The 16,544-nt window shown below is 35.8% G+C and overlaps 1 protein-coding gene across 3 annotated transcripts in view; it reads right to left on the bottom strand.

The window, feature by feature from the left end:
- Positions 1–8,967: 8,967 nt before the first annotated feature.
- The window catches only part of Ars2 (arsenic resistance protein 2), a 121,096-nt gene continuing 113,519 nt past the window's right edge, over positions 8,968–16,544 (bottom strand). For all 3 annotated transcript variants that reach the window (XR_011336655.1, XM_069849476.1, XM_069849468.1), the window contains one exon: positions 8,968–15,881. Coding sequence is in view for 1 of the 3 variants with exons in the window: in XM_069849468.1 (XP_069705569.1) it covers positions 15,806–15,881 (76 nt within the window). In the remaining 2 variants the exon portion in view is untranslated. The remainder of the gene's footprint in view (positions 15,882–16,544) is intronic.

Genomic DNA, 16,544 nt, shown 5'->3' with positions numbered 1-16,544 from the left:
CGCTGAGTAATCAGATGGCATCACGGTGTTCCGAATCTTAGCGCTGAGCAATCATATTTCATGCAGAGTTCCGAATCTCAGCGCTGAGCAAACAGACGGCATCACCGTGTTACGAATCTCAGCGCTGAGCAATCAGATGACATCAGGGTGTTCCTAATCTTAGCGCTGAGCAATCATATTTCATGCAGAGTTCCGAATCTCAGCGCTGAGCAACCAGACGGCATCACCGTGTTACGAATCCCAGCGCTGAGCAATCAGATGACATCAGGGTGTTCCGAATCTTAGCGCTGAGCAATCATATTTCATGCAGAGTTCCGAATCTCAGCGCTGAGCAACCAAATGGCATCACAGTGATCCGAATCTCAGCGCTGAGCAATCAAATGGCATCACAGTGATCCGAATCTCAGTGCTGAGCAATCAAATGACATCACAGTGATCCGAATCTCAGCGCTGAGCAATCAAATGGCATCACAGTGATCCGAATCTCAGTGCTGAGCAATCAAATGACATCACAGTGATCCGAATCTCAGCGCTGAGCAATCAAATGGCAACACAGTGATCCGAATCTCAGCGCTGAGCAATCAAATGGCAACACAGTGATCCGAATCTCAGTGCTGTGCAATCAAATGGCATCACAGTGATCCGAATCTCAGCGCTGAGCAATCAGTTGGCATCACGGTGTTCCTAACTTCAGCGATGACGTCATTGATTCTCCAGAATTGTAGCAGAGCTTCTATCAGAGTGCAGAGATGGTGGCTGTGTCCATCAGCTGCCGTCAGTGAGTCTGATAGGTTCTTGGAAAGGGCGGGAATTTGGTGCTGGTAACTGGAATGAGGGTATGATAGTTGGCTCCAACTCCTGAATGAAACTCCGAGAATACAATGAATAACAGTAATCACAGAAACCAATTCTGCTATAATCTTTCAGTATTTTTCACGTAGGGTTAAACGTAAAAAAATATCGGTCTGGTTACCTAGAATAGCGGTATGATAATTGGCTCCAACTCCTGTATGAAACTCCGAAAATATAGTGAACAACGCCTGAGTGATCTGCATTCCCGCCATACAGTCGCGGCGGAGAAGTTGCCGAGGAATCGCGGGGTACGACATGGAATTTATTTTACAAGACAATAAAGACGAGGTCTTGTAAAAAAGAGGAACTTTATTTTATACAGTATGAAGCATTATCTAGAATATATTGTCATTTCTCCTTATACAATCACTATTACTATCATGAGTGTATATCATTCCCCTTCCGAATTGAATAATATAGTACTATATTGTTCTCGCCAAGCTCAGACTACTTTACTCACACCACTCTGATGCCTAAGCTCGGGTCGTCTACTGTAAGTTTGGCGAGTATAATACTTCGGTCACTGTAAGCTATTACTATACAGTAGTCACAAGAGCTGGTGCCTCTACTAACAAAATTTACAGATGAACACAGAAAAACAAGACCTTGATTATAATGAAATTATATCCAAAGCACTGAAGTCAATTATGTTACAATCATTCTGTATTTTCATATTGTATTGAATGTATAAAATACCGGTGCTGGTAACCTGGAATAAGGGTATGATAGTTGGATCCAACTCCTAATGAAACTCCGAGACTAGAATGAAAATCGCCTGAGATCTCTGCACTCCCGCATCACAGCTGCGGCAGAGAAGTTGCCGAGCAGTCTGGGCGTACGGTATGGAATTTATTTACAAAATATTAAACGCAAGGCGTTTCAAAGTAAAAAACGGCAGGGTTATTTAAAGGACCTTTGGTTTGTACAACATGAACCATTATCAGGAATACATTGCCATTTCTCTGGAAGCTTATAAGTTCTATTTTTCCGAAATCTGGCGTCATGCTGGTTGATGAACTGTTCCATGTTGAGTCTGCAGTGCTTCTAGGATTTGAAGCTTTTTGTTTTGAGTCTTCTGTAGGCTTGATCTTACGGTGGATTGGTGACGTTCAACGGATTCGTGTGGCGTAGGAAAGGTGATATAGTCTGATGTACTGAAGTCTGATTAGTGAACTATGTAACTAGTCAGCGATGTATGCAATGGAGGGGGAAAGGATCTGGCCAATCTACCCCATTATCTCCTGGCTTCGTTGCGTCCTGAATAATGCTTTATTCGTGTCACTTATGAGGTTCATGCCTGTCTTCGGACATTTTTCTAGACTTGCTATAAAATGTTTGTATGAAAGAAATTCTCCTAAACTAATTAAGCCAAATTGTAATACATTTCGCTGTCCATGGATTTTCTTACGATATGAACAATAAACATTATATAAATGACTAAGGCTACACCTGTGAATTTATGTCAATAACACTATGACCTATTGTACAGGCACTTGACATTGCTTGGGAAAAGAGAATGATATCCTGATGTAATTTTGTTTATAGTAACTACAATTTGAATTTTTCTACATATCATTGCAAGCACTTATTTTTAGTAACAACGATTTACGTTAATTTATGTTCCTCGTTCTAGAGTTTGAAAATAACACAACATCAATATCTAAAAGCGATTCTTACATGTATTGTATATTTAAGAATTTCTTCTCGTCTACTTACTGGCTTTTAAGGAACCAGGAGGTTCATTTTCGCCCTCACATAAGCCCACCATTGGTCACTATCCTGAGCAAAATTAATCCAGTCTCTATCATCATATCCCACCTCCCTCAAATACATTTTGATATTTTCTTCCCATCTACGTCTCGGCCTTCCCAAAGGTCTTTTTCCCTCCGGCCTCCCAACTAACATTATGCATTTCTGGATTTGCCCATGTGCTACATGCCCTGCCCATCTCAAACGTCTGGATTTAATGTTCCTAATTATGTCAGTGAAACAGTTATATTACCGGTTGTTCTTTATGGTTGTGAAATTTGGACTCTCATTTTGAGAGAGGAGCATAGATTAAGGGTGTTTGAGAATAAGATGCTTAGGAAAATATTTGGGGCTAAGAGGGATGAACTGCACGCAGTCTATTCTTCACCTGACATAATTAGGAACATTAAATCCAGACGTTTGAGATGGGCAGGGCATGTAGCACGTATGGGCGAATCCAGAAATGCGTATAGAGTGTTAGTTGGGAGGCCGGAGGGTAAAAGACCTTTGGGGAGGCCGAGACGTAGATGGGAGTATAATATTAAAATGGATTTGAGGGAGGTTGGATATGATGATAGAGACTGGATTGGTCTTGCTCAGGATAGGGACCTACGGCGGGCTTATGTGAGGGTGGCAATAAACCTCCGGGTTCCTTAAAAGCCAGTAAGTAAGTAAGTAAGTAAGTAAGTAAGTAAGTAAGTAAGTAAGTAAGTAATTATGTCAGGTGAAGAATACAATCGTAACCCGTTTAATTCCAAACCCTTTCTGTTATCCTGGAATTTCCTAACGGCATACTCTAGAGTAAAGTTAAAAAGTAAAGGTGATAGTGCATCTCCTTGCTTTAGCCCGCAGTGAATCGGAAACGCATCTGACAGAAATTGACCTATACGGACACTGCTGTACGTTTCACTGAGACACACTTTAATTAATCGAACTAGTTTCTTGGGAATTTCTTCTCGTCTAACATACTTAACCTCAATCTCAAATTGTCACAAAATTTAAACAAAAATAGTTATAATAATTAACATTCATAATGTAATCGAAATATCGTATTTGCTAGTGTATAAGACATACATTTTACTCTGAAAATGTATCAGGGTGCGTATCGAAAATATGAGACACGATGAAAAAATATTAATTACCTTTCAGCCATCTTACGACCTGTCACCAGACTTGTTTCTTGGGTTCTCTGGTCTTCAGCAGTCATTGGATGAGCAGTAAACTTCTCTCCCAGCCTTCTAGACTGTATATGAAATTATTGCTGATCAAAGCAGCTCAAGCAGCGTTGCCAAGTTTAAATAAGTGAAGCAGAATAAGATATGCGATTTCGTTACTTTCGTTTATATATATATATATATATATATATATATATATATATATATATATATATGTTTGTGTGTGTGTGTTTTGTGAATATACCGAGTTCTAGGGGGCTATCTCCGATGGGAGGCAGTTTGTTTAATAAAAGATAATTTGCTAGTCGGATTATTTAGCGTGATATGAATATCTGGAAAATTATTTTTTGTAAATTCATAATATGCAGTAAAATTATTCTGTCACTGTATATAAAAAGGAGATATGTAATATATATGTAATCCTATTCATAATGTCAGGACCTACACTGCAGGCGTAATCATACTTCACACCTTACCTCCTGCCACCACATTTGAATGGCAAGATTTACAACAATAATTATTTTGCAAACAAGTTGCTCTAGAGCTGTTTGAAAACGTGCCACCCTAGATCATATATATCCAGATTGCTCGGCCTTATACACTTTGACGGTAACAACTTTTGTCAGGTTTACTATGCTGCCATCTAGTTGTTACGTAAGGAGTCACGTCATAACTTCCATTTGAATTGCATTAGCGACTGTACTGCCATCTCGTGTTCGTTTACGGTGACGGGTGGCGATCCTGGCGGTTGTTCTCTTCAAAGTGGTGCCGATTTTAACATAGGGATGAGCAATCTGTTACATATATGATCTAGGGTATCACTTATCATGCCTCAGCAGATGTAGACGCAGAGGACGGGGCACAATCACACTTTACTCTTGCTGCACGAGACTTTCTAGCTCTTGTTTATTCTGGATGTTGAACTGGAATGGCCACCCTGTTCTCCTGACTTGACGTCTCTTGATTCCTTATTTTGGGGGTATATCAAAAAACCTCGTTTACGAGACAATAGTGAAGACTGAGAAATACTTTTAACCAGGATAACTGCAGCATCTGATGTGGTTTGGGAGGTGTCTGGAGTATTGGGAGTGTGTGTCTGTGTTTCCTTTACTGACGTATTGAACGTGGTGGTTGGTCGCCAGTTCGAACAATTTTTTGTGTAATATAAAATTAATTGTATTGGTTTCTAGGCTTTCACGGTGACTGTGGTCAAAATTGAAGGGTTCAGAGCCATAGTGGGCCAAGCGCCACTTATTAAAAACGAAGAAAGCAAGGGTTAAAGTTAAGTAAATAGTTTAATGAAGACTGACATATCATTTAGTTTTAATGAATATACTTTATATTACCGTAAAGCGGGGTGACTTTGAACGCCGAGGTGACTTTGAACAGTAATTTAGCGCCCTTCTAAATTAAATGCTGTACCCTATTGCGAAAAAACTGAACTAATTTATTGACAACTTAAACAGTTTTTTCGCAATTGGCTACAGCATTTAATTTAGAAAGGAGCTAAATTACTGTTCAAAGTCACCCCACTTTACGGTACTTGCTATATGTTTCCATTGAATTATGGTAATAACTTCATTTTAACCCTTGTTTTCTACGGTTTTAGTAAATGGCGCTTGGCCCACTATTGTTCTGAACCCTTCAATTAGGCTTTTGAGTAATCCGTGTCTCGAAACTTTTTTTAGTAGGTTATTTTACGGCCCTTTATCAACATCCTAGGTTATTTAGCGTCCGAATGAGATGAAATGAGTCCAAGATCCAGCACCGAAAATTACCCAGCATACGCTCATATTGGGTTGAGGGAAACCCCAGGAAAAAACCTCAACCAGATAACTTTCCCCGACAGGGAATCGAACCCGGGCCACCTGGTTTTGCGGCCAGACGCGCTAACCGTTACTCCACAGCTGTGGACAGGAATGAAGTAGGGTCAATAATTTGACATCAGGAAGTGAGGTCAGAAGCCGCCAAGTGGGCAAAAAACTGTGGTCGCTCTACAGGTTTCTGTTATATGCTAGAGGTCTATATATGTGTGGTGTATGTACTAAGTATGTTACCGCAAAAATCGATGTTATGTACACTTTTGGGTGCACAAACATCTATTATGTAATACATACTTTCTTGCCTGCTTGACAAATTGCGGAACAGCTAATTCACAATCTCACTCTGAGCTTGCCAGTTAGCTATCTGAGGAAGTTTGGAAACAGCAGTTACAAGATGACAGCACGTCTGCACGAGTGTACCAATGTCTTTAACCTAACCTATAAAATCATATTCTAGTTACTTGGCAAAATGGGCTATCTGGCACTGGCTTTGTCCCATAGTTGGCGATTACAAGAGATTCTAGTGTCCTTAAATTCTTTGTACAAATTACTTTTACTTCATTGGTGTGTTGTACACGATCTAGTTTTTCATATTCACAGGCTTATCTTGTCTCAGTATTACGTTCTAGACCATCCATGAGTTCCTATTCTAAAGCTCTTACAGTCTAACCTCTCTGTAAGATCTTTTAGTTTGAGCACAACCTTTTGAAACATCCTGTATATATAAACTACTGCCGCTCAATCCCTATAACTTTTACTTCCAAAGCCTATTCAATGTTAGGTGTTAATTTAATCCTGTGTTTTAGAAATTTCACTATAGAAGTGTTATTTGTAAGAACTTCAAAGACAAGTCCCAGGTCATTACCTACTTAGTTTTCATTTTAAGGTGACATGTTACTGAGTTTTTAAATTTCCATCACATTTTCCTGAAAATTTTACATCAGTTAGATATTGCTAAAATATATGTGCACAATTTTCCTCAAACTTTTATGTTTAAAAAATAAGCATGGAAAAATTTTTTATGTAAAAATAATTTCTATTTTTAGTAAACATTTATCGGGGTCTCACATAAAGATAATCATTTTTCTAACAGTTCTGAATGAAGCTAAGATTTCCTATAATGAAATAGAGTATTATTTTTGTGGCTTTTAAACTTCACTGTCAGACAAAAAAAAATCACAGATTTTTTATTAATCACGTGTAAATAATCTGATTTGCGGTAAAATCATTTTGTTATATTATTGGCTAAGACCACACCGTACATGAGCCTGGCTCTTACGGTAGAGGTTAGAAACATTTTTGTTTTACAAATTTAATTTCTACTCTCTAGCTAGCTAGTTAGTTAAATAAATAAATTAAATGCAGTCTAGCTCTGATTGAGGTTCTGGCTGATATGTACAGGCCCAGAAACAAAATTTGGGCCACCTGAATTTTCCAAGTTCCAGTTATAACATACTGCACACGCATAGTTATAAATGGAACTTGAAAAATTCAAGTAGCCCAAATTTTGTTTCTGAGTTTGTACATCTATTATCAGGCAGTACATCTCACTTGACGATATGTGTCAGAGGAAGAACAAATTGAGGACCTAACATTCTAAATGTGCTAAGTGCCAAAAACAACTTTCTGATGATGCTGATGAAAAAACACTGCAAAATGCATGTTGAGATACCTACAACACCATCTTTTGGCGCACGAATGAGTCACTTACAGTTGAGCTACGACAATGACAATTTAGTATGAAATTCTCATACGGATGTTCTTCCCTTAGACTGAATAAAATTACATTTTAAAAATTGGCACTTAGCACATTTAGAATGTTAGGTCTTCTATTGTTTGTGTACATCTGAAGTCTGATTAGTGTAATGTGTTACTAGTCAGCAATGTATGCAATGGAGGGGGAACGGAACTGCCCATCCTACCCATTATCTTCTAGCTTAGTTGCCTCATGAGGGTCTTATTGGCGTCACTTATGAGGTTCCATGGCTAACAAGAAAGACAGGCTTCGGCACGAATCATAGTCACGTGGTTATCATGGTCTAGTCATGGCCATCATTACAATCGCCTAATATAAATACATGTTCAAAGTTCTAAAAAACAAAGGAATTGCTATATTAAACTCATGTTAAACTGCGTTTATATATAAACTCGTTCAATTTTATTTTATTTTAGAAGGTTATTTTACGACGCTTTATCAACATCTCAGGTTATTTAGTGTCTGAATGAGATGAAGGTAATAATGCCGGTGAAATGAGTCCGGGGTCCAACACCTAAAATTACCCAGCATTTGCTCATATTGGGTTGAGGGAAAACCTCGGAAAAAACCTCAACCAGGTAACTTGCCCCGACCGGGAATCGAACCTGGGCCACCTGGTTTCGAGGCCAGACGTGCTAACGGTTAATCCACAGGTGTGGACTAAACTCGTTCAATGTTGGCCATGTTATGACAAAGAATGTGACGTCATGCCGTAGCCTGTCTCTCTCGTTAGCCACGTGAGGTTCAAACCTGTCTTTGGACAGTTGACTGAAAAAGAAGAAAAATATGCATTCTGAATATAATAACCACTTACATGGAATAAAATGAATTTCTAACTTAGAATAAACTTATCGCGATGAAATCTTCACTACAGTATCTACGTAAAGATTAATTTTTTTGGTCCTACAGAATACATCTGTTATGGTAACAATTGAAGCGTCAGCTGGAATAACGTTGTAAGTTACAAAATTTTCATTTGGCGTGTTTCCGTGTAATAACTTATCGCGATGAAATCTTCACTACAGTATCTACGTAAAGATTAATTTTTTTGGTCCTACAGAATACATCTGTTATGGTAACAATTGAAGCGTCGGCTGGAATAACGTAAGTTACAAAATTTTCATTCGGCGTGTTTCCGTGTAATAATGTTGTATGTCATGTTATCTTGCTATACTCTTTAGCTTGCAACTGTCCATCAATGCAGTACGTGAAATTTGTCCCCTCAAAAGTTTGCTACCCTATAAGAACAATGTTGTACATGTACACATTTTTGCAGCTCCTGTAAATTTTACTAAATGTAACTTATAATGTTGTTCCAGCCGACGCTTCAATTGATATTAGAGAAAAATTCGCTCCTGCACCAGGGATTGCTGGAGGAAGGGGATTCGATCCGATGCTGTGAATTGAACTTTGGTGTAGCTCAATGGTTAGAGCTCTTGGTATGTAGAACCAAGATCCGGTTTAGATCCCCGGCGTCAAAGCGAATTTTTCTCCTCTAATATCAATTCACTAAAATATTCCTCAAGAAACCGTATATTTTTTGCCACCATATTTAAAAAATGAAGGTCACTTCTTGTGTAGCTAAGTATGAAAAAAATGAAGACACAAACACTTAAAATACGAATTTTTAATCTTGTATTTCATGTATTATTTCAACATATTAAAATGAATATATGTAATGGAATAACATTGTTCTACACTATTATGGTATTTTTGGTTGGTATGACATTCTTGAAAATGCTATGTCCACAATTGGTATTCCAAAATGACAAACTGTTTGCATACAAGATTCGGGGGGGGAAAAAAAAGCTTTGAAAGAAGTGCACCTTATGTTACTTGAATGTACATAAATATGTAGTCAAAAGATGGCAGATATATTTAAATTTTGTAATGTTACAAGGTACAAGCATATATTTGTTGCAGAGTTGTGGAGTTCCCATTGTGGAATACCAATCTGTAGGTGCCAGTTTCTTCTCTCTTGTTTTGGTTAGTAACCCAACCATTGCTTTGATTTATGATGGAAAATTTCTCCATGATGAATAAGTGGAATGATAATTTGTATCGTATTTAGAATAAGCAATCACCACAATCCCTTTGAGAAGATGTAGCACAACTGTTTATACAGTTATAAACAAAGTAATCAAATTTCTAGACCCCTATGGCAATTCCTGGAGCTTGTAACGACAAAAATAAATCAATGTAACACAAAAGTACATACATATACAGCATAACAACATATTTTCAAACATTACAAATTCTTTACAGATATGGAGAACTGCTTTGACTAGATGGCATTCATGACTGCAGCTAACCTGTGGAGGGAATTTCTAAGTACTAACATAGAAAATTTTGTTCAACAGTCGAAAATGCACAAAGAGCATTGAAAAGCACCTGTGCACGAGATTTAGTAGTTTTAGAATATACATTTTTTTTAAGATTCCCTCTGGAAGGTGATTCCTTAATCAATCTCTAAACCAACGAGTATTCATTATTAATCCATACCAAACAAACAATTATTTCCACTGAATTACAAATCAGCATCAGTACATTCATACAGAAATCACGGATAATATGAATATTTACGTCATATCAAGAAGTTAACATAATCTATTTTACTCAATGTTTCATTAAAGAAAGTATTCTTAACATACAGTAAAGTATACAGAAAATAATTTACACTACATTAAATTAATTCATCATACAAAATGTTAAGAAATCATCAGAATTTGAGTTTGAAATATCACACGTTTTCATAATTTTTACTAATGCCAGATATCAGAATAGTCAAATATTTACACAACGGTAACAATTAAAAGAGAACTACTGGTGACAATACAATGAACAAAAAAGTAACATCTGTAAATATCAAATATGCAAGAATTTGGGGAATTAAAAGAATGCAATTCTTCATGTACATATCACAAAATATATAACATATAGGTGAACTCCAGGATAAAGAGAACAAAGACTGGAACTTCCTTTATACAGGGTGATTCACGAAGAGTTACCACCACTTAACAGAGGATATTCCCTAAGACATTTTGAGCAAAAAATGTCATATAAACATGGGTCTTATTCTCAATATTTTCAGAGTTACACTAATTTGAAATTGTTAAAAAATACCTCTTTTCTTTAGTTTTAAGGGTAAAAAAATATTACAATATTAGAGAATGACTATTCAGAGTATAATTTGGACGAAGTTACGCAATAAGAGACCAATGCCAAAAACCTGTTTTCGAGATACTGATCACTGAAATAAATCTGGATTTTATAATAGTACATTATGCAACGAGCCTATAATGGTAGTAATTAAGATGCGAGTATGTTGTTTATGAAACGAGCGCAAGCGAGTTTCATAATTTTCATACGAGCGTCTTAATTACTACCATTATTGGCAAGTTTCATGCGACTTTTTATGCTCGACCATATTTCTAACTTGAAATTATTCATGAGTATTCATGTTATGGTTATGTAAGTGATGAGCAGAACTGACCTGAATAGTGAGATGTGCGCAGACGCGAAAGTATTGATTTTTTCCGAGGCACGAATGTGATTGACCTTGATATAATCTAGAGAATAACATGAAGATTAGTCTTGATATAACCAGGAAATTGATTTAGAATTGAAAAACGAGATGACAAATTGAATTTATTTGAATATTATTTACAATTAACGCTAATTATTATAGTAACAGGACATAACCTTCTGCGACAGTATTGGATTTCGAGCCTCCATGACTTTTCGCTAATTGTCTTTAGATTGCATATCCGAGAATAATCAATACTTGTGGTTTCATAATGGTACAATGGTGATTTCTCATTGGCTGAACAACTGAATTATAATGAATAGGTGTACTTTAATGAGGTGCATTAAAGGGCTACTACCAGGTGTATAATTACTCATTTCGGCATGGTCGAGCATAAAACATTTTATGCAAGTAGTATTGTAAATTCATATCATTACAAAAAATAGCACAAATAATACTAATAAAAAAAAAAGGCTAACCAATTTTTAATAACATACCAACAGTTGATTTAATATTGTAAAGCAAAATTAAATAAATGAATTTTATGCAATAAAATAATTTTGCTTATAAATAGGAGCAAAATGCAGATAAAGAATTTTAAATTTTTTTCCGAGTTAAATAATCCACTCAACAACAAACATCTCAATTTTTTCAAATTGTTGTTGTTGTTTTCTAATGCCAGGCGTTTGACAATAAAGTCATTTGGCCTCTTGCACTCCAATATTTTTCAAAGATATTATCATGGCCAGCCACTGAAGCACAGATTTTGAGGTGTTCCGAATCCATTTCTTGGTTTGAGTTGCACAATGGGCAGTTAGGGGACTGATATATTCCAATTCTATGCAGATGTTTGGCCAAACAATCATGGCCTGTTGCCAATCTAAATGCAGCTACAGACGATTTTCGTGGTAAATCGGGAATTAACTGTGGATTTTGATGCAGAGAGTTCCATTTTTTCCCTTGGGATTGAGTTATCAAATTTTGTTTGTTGAAGTCTAAGTATGTAGATTTAATAAATCTCTTCACAGAGTAATACATAGATTTAGTAACAGGTCTGTAAGTAGCAGTGCTGCCCTTCTTTGCTAAAGCATCCGCATTCTCGTTTCCCGGGATTCCACAATGGGATGGTATCCATTGGAACACAATTCTTTTATTGAGTGATATTAATTGAGAGAGCATTTTAGTTATTTCTGCTGTTTGAGATGAAGGTGTGTGTTTAGAGACTATTGATAGAATAGCTGCTTTGGAGTCTGACAATATAACTGCATTCCTAAATTTATTGATGTGGCATAGAAGATTTCTGAGACATTCATTTATTGCAATGATTTCACCATCAAAACTTGTTGTTCCATATCCAAGAGATTTATAAAGTGAGAAGAGACAGCACGTAACACCTGCACTGGCACCTTGTTCTCTGGAGATCAAGGATCCGTCGGTGTATAAATGAAGCCAGTTTTGTGGAGGGTACCTAATATTAATTGTCTCTAAAGACAATTGTTTCAGGATTTCAGTATTTCTTCTGTTAAATTTAGATTATATTCCATATTTAATAGAGTTAAAGGGTTTGGTTTAATTTGTAAGTTTTCTTTTAAATTCGGGATATTGATTTTCTGTTTTAATTCTTGAACAATGGATATGAAACTTTTTTGAGTTTTCAATCTACAAAGAGGACTGTATGAATGCCAATTGTTACTTGGTAATCTGGATAAGTTTTTCATATTGAATCAGTGCTTTTTCTTCTATTGTCATTTTGATGCTGTTAATATTAGTGAGGAATCTCATAGAATCTATTGGCGTTGTTTTGATTCTACCAGTAATGAGTCTGAGAGCTTGGTTTTGAACATATTCTATGTCGTTTATGAAAGGTGAAGTAATTAAAATTTCTCCGCAGTATGTCAGCACTGGCTGTATAAACATTTTGTATGTAGTGTTCAAAGTATTCCTAGAGCATCCCCATTTATTTCTTGCTAGTCTTTTTAGAAGGGAGAATCTTTTACGAGCTTTTTCAGAAATGTATTTCAAATGGTTGCTCCATGTTAACTTACTATCGAAAATAACTCCAAGATATTAGGATTCATAAGTCCTAGGAAGGTGTTGGCCATTGTATTGGATATTGAATTCTCTTTCTTTTTTACCGAGTGAAAATATAATTGTCGGTTGGTCTATTGTTGCGTAACTGCGTCCATTTACTTAATTGACTAGTATTCTGAAGCTAAAAATGTGTTGAAAGAGTAATGGAACGGAGAAAAATTCTCTCCGGCGCAGGGACTTGAACCCGGGTTTTCAGCTCTACGTGCTGATGCTTTATCCACTAAGCCACACCGGATACAACTCCAACGCCGGTTAGAATCGTCTCAGATTAAGCTCCAACTCTTGGGTTCCCTCTAGTGGCCGCCCTCTGCACTACGTCATAGATGTCTATGAACGCAGGACCGAAGTCCACACATGTGCTGAGGTGCACTCGATATGAGTGACTAGATGGCCGGGATCCAACGGAATAAGCGCCGTCTTAAATCACGAAGTGATTTATGCATATCATATATATTAAGAAAAAAAAAAATATATATATATATATATATATATATATATATATATATAAAAATGTGTTGTTAATTCAATAGTTGCTTCGTACAGAATTCTTTTGCAATTTTTAACTACAAAGTTATATTTTTCTTACGCATTTATCAGAAAAATTGTTACAAATCACGTCATTCTTGTAAACTCTTTAAGGCTGTACATTAGCACGTAAAATTGAACTGTAAAAAACCAAGTTGCTAGAAGTCGTGTGACCTGTAACAAATTGTTGTGTGTAAGAATAATGTAATTTTTAGTTAAAAATTGGGCAAAAAAATTCTGTACAAAGCAAGTAAGGAATTGGTAACACATTTTTAGCTGCAGAATACTAGCCAGTTAAAAAAAGTATACTTCTGAATAGTTCATTCTCTATTTGTAACATTCTTTTATCCTCAAAATTGAAGAAAAAGGTAGTTTTTCAACAACTTAAAAAAATTAGTGTAACTCTGAAAATACTGAGAATAGGACAAATGTTTATGTGGCAGTTTTTGCTCAGAATGTCTCCAGAAATAAGCTCCATAAGTGGCGGTAATTCCTCGTGAATCACCCTGTATATAAGTGAATCTGAATGTTTAAATATTGAGTTTTGGCAACAATGTGACAATCAACATTACAGATGATGGTAAAAATGAAGTGTTAGTTAATATATATCAATATTGGAGAATGTGACAGTGGTTGTAGGAAAATAATTAAATATTGTGCAATCTGTCTTGAGAAACCAAATTAACCACCATTTTTTCCGAAGTAATGACAGAAGTGTATTCCAGATCAAGGAATGTTATGAGTTGAACTATATTATTTTAGTAACAAATTATGCACTTTAGTGACATACTTAAACTAATATTAAACAGATTTAAAATAATCTTCAGAGATTCTTTTATCAAGGAAGTAGAATGAGGGTCCCGGGTTCGATTCCTGGCGCCAGAGCGAACTTTTCTCCGTTATTAACAAAATTATACAGAGTTTCTTGCGTGAAATGAATTGAAGTTTGATGACAGAATCTAAAAACAATATAGTCACATACCAGTAAGTGATGTCCTTTCACTCTTACAATGGTGTTTTTTTTTCCGAGCTTTGTAACACTGTTTACACAACACAAATTAAATTCGTAAATAAATGCACTCTGAATGAGGAATTCACCTAAATTGTAGTGGGGATGTTATTGTACCAATATTTATAATAATAATTAGTAATGTATTTCAAAATTTATAACTTAAAAGTATATCTATACACAATTAAAATGATCGACAACAGCATTAAACAAGAAATATCCAGTGACTGAATTTAATTAGAGAGATCTGATTGAATTGCATGTCTGCATTTATGACAAGGATCTAGTACTTCTAGTGTTAAAATATTGTCTGGCTTAGAGATTTGCAATATCAGTAGAGAACTGTGATGTCTGTAAAAAGAAGATTCTTATAGGAAGCAAGATACAGTGTTATATTTTCGTAGAGGTTTTAGTATTCAGTCATTTTTTTTTTGCTCTTTTTTTGTATGATACTTCAACTTGCCTGCATGTCATACCAGTAAAATGTGTTGGGAACTGCCACATGTTCAACGGAAGTCGTAGAAAATTCCATTTTGACTAGTGATGTATTAAAATGAGATGCATATAGAGAATTTCACTTCACAAACTGTACAAAATATGTAATGGGATTTAAATTAAATGGAGGAAAAATTATATGTTTTGATGACAATTTTTGGTGTTCATGCAGAAGTGTGTAAAGATAAATAATTTGTTATTCAATCTGAATGAATAAACAGAATTAAGTCTCAAGTAGATCGTAAAATTTCAGTACAAATAACAAAAATGCTCTTCATTTTATGACGTGAAATTATTTAAACCAAATCAGAATCTATCACAGATTAATTTAAAAATTCTATTTAAACCAGCCGAATTTCATTTCAGATCTACAACGACTTTCCAGCACCCACTTTCATTCAGTATTTTTAGTGTTACACCAAACATGACTTCTAATTAAATATTTTCTTTTGTAACAATACCCAGTGGCTTAATCTATTATTTCCCTGAGTACAGCAAAATGTTTACTTTCTTACAATATTACACATTTCACTAAGTTCCAGGCATTTGCTTCTTAGGGGCCATGGACGAATGTTAGAAATTTCACTGCGACAAATTAAACCCTCAACTTTCTTCAAAAAGATTTGAGACACATTTCAGTTAAAAAAAATTGGTGATATGGATTCACATCTTGTCCACGTTTTATTGAAGTACACACTAACATTTAGTACACTATGCCAATGAACATTCTGTAAAAAAAAAAGTTATCTTGAGTAAATATGTTTCTGAAACACACGCAATCCATTATAATGATTGTCACTGTATTCAAATAAATTCTTCTGGTTCCCTTGGCGCATCTAAATCACGATAGTGAATCACTGGTCTGTAGTCAGCACCACCCCTACGAACAAACACATTCGACATTAGTAATATCACTACAGAATTATTGGATTGGTGCATAAGTTGGTAGTGTAAATAAATACTTGGTTGCTATGGAAACATGGACAGCAGATGAATGGAAGTACAGAAAAACGCTACGAACTTACGCACCAGTCCTTCTATAATATTATATGCGCATTCAAAACATTTTATATTAACCTTTTGGCAGGCGTAGTACAACACAAGCAATATTTTTACTTAGCAACGAACTTCAACTCAATGCCTCAAATTACTGCATTGATGATCATTCATCTGTTATATAATCGCCTTGGTTTCAATTAAACTGACTTTTCACATCTGTACTTGTGATCTACAAGGTGGGCCATGGGAATCTAACGATTTTTAACATACAATAAGTTGGTAACAATGACATATAAGTGAGTATGTGAGTTATTATGCGCACGTGCAAGTATGTCAAGCATTCTTATTACCATAGAATCTCTCTTAACTGGCACCAAAGGCAGGTTTGGTAATGTCATCAGTGTAAACCAGGCTTTTTATATGACCCCATACACAAAAATCCATACAATTAAGATCTGGTGATCTAGAAGGCCACGATACAGGTCCTCTGCTACCTATCCACAGTTTACCATGAATCATTGTAGTTGGATACAGAGTCACACCT

This window comes from Periplaneta americana, chromosome 2 (genome assembly GCF_040183065.1).
Source record: "Periplaneta americana isolate PAMFEO1 chromosome 2, P.americana_PAMFEO1_priV1, whole genome shotgun sequence".
Classification (NCBI taxonomy): Eukaryota; Metazoa; Arthropoda; class Insecta; order Blattodea; family Blattidae; genus Periplaneta; species Periplaneta americana.
This window is presented reverse-complemented; position numbering and strand designations above follow the sequence as displayed.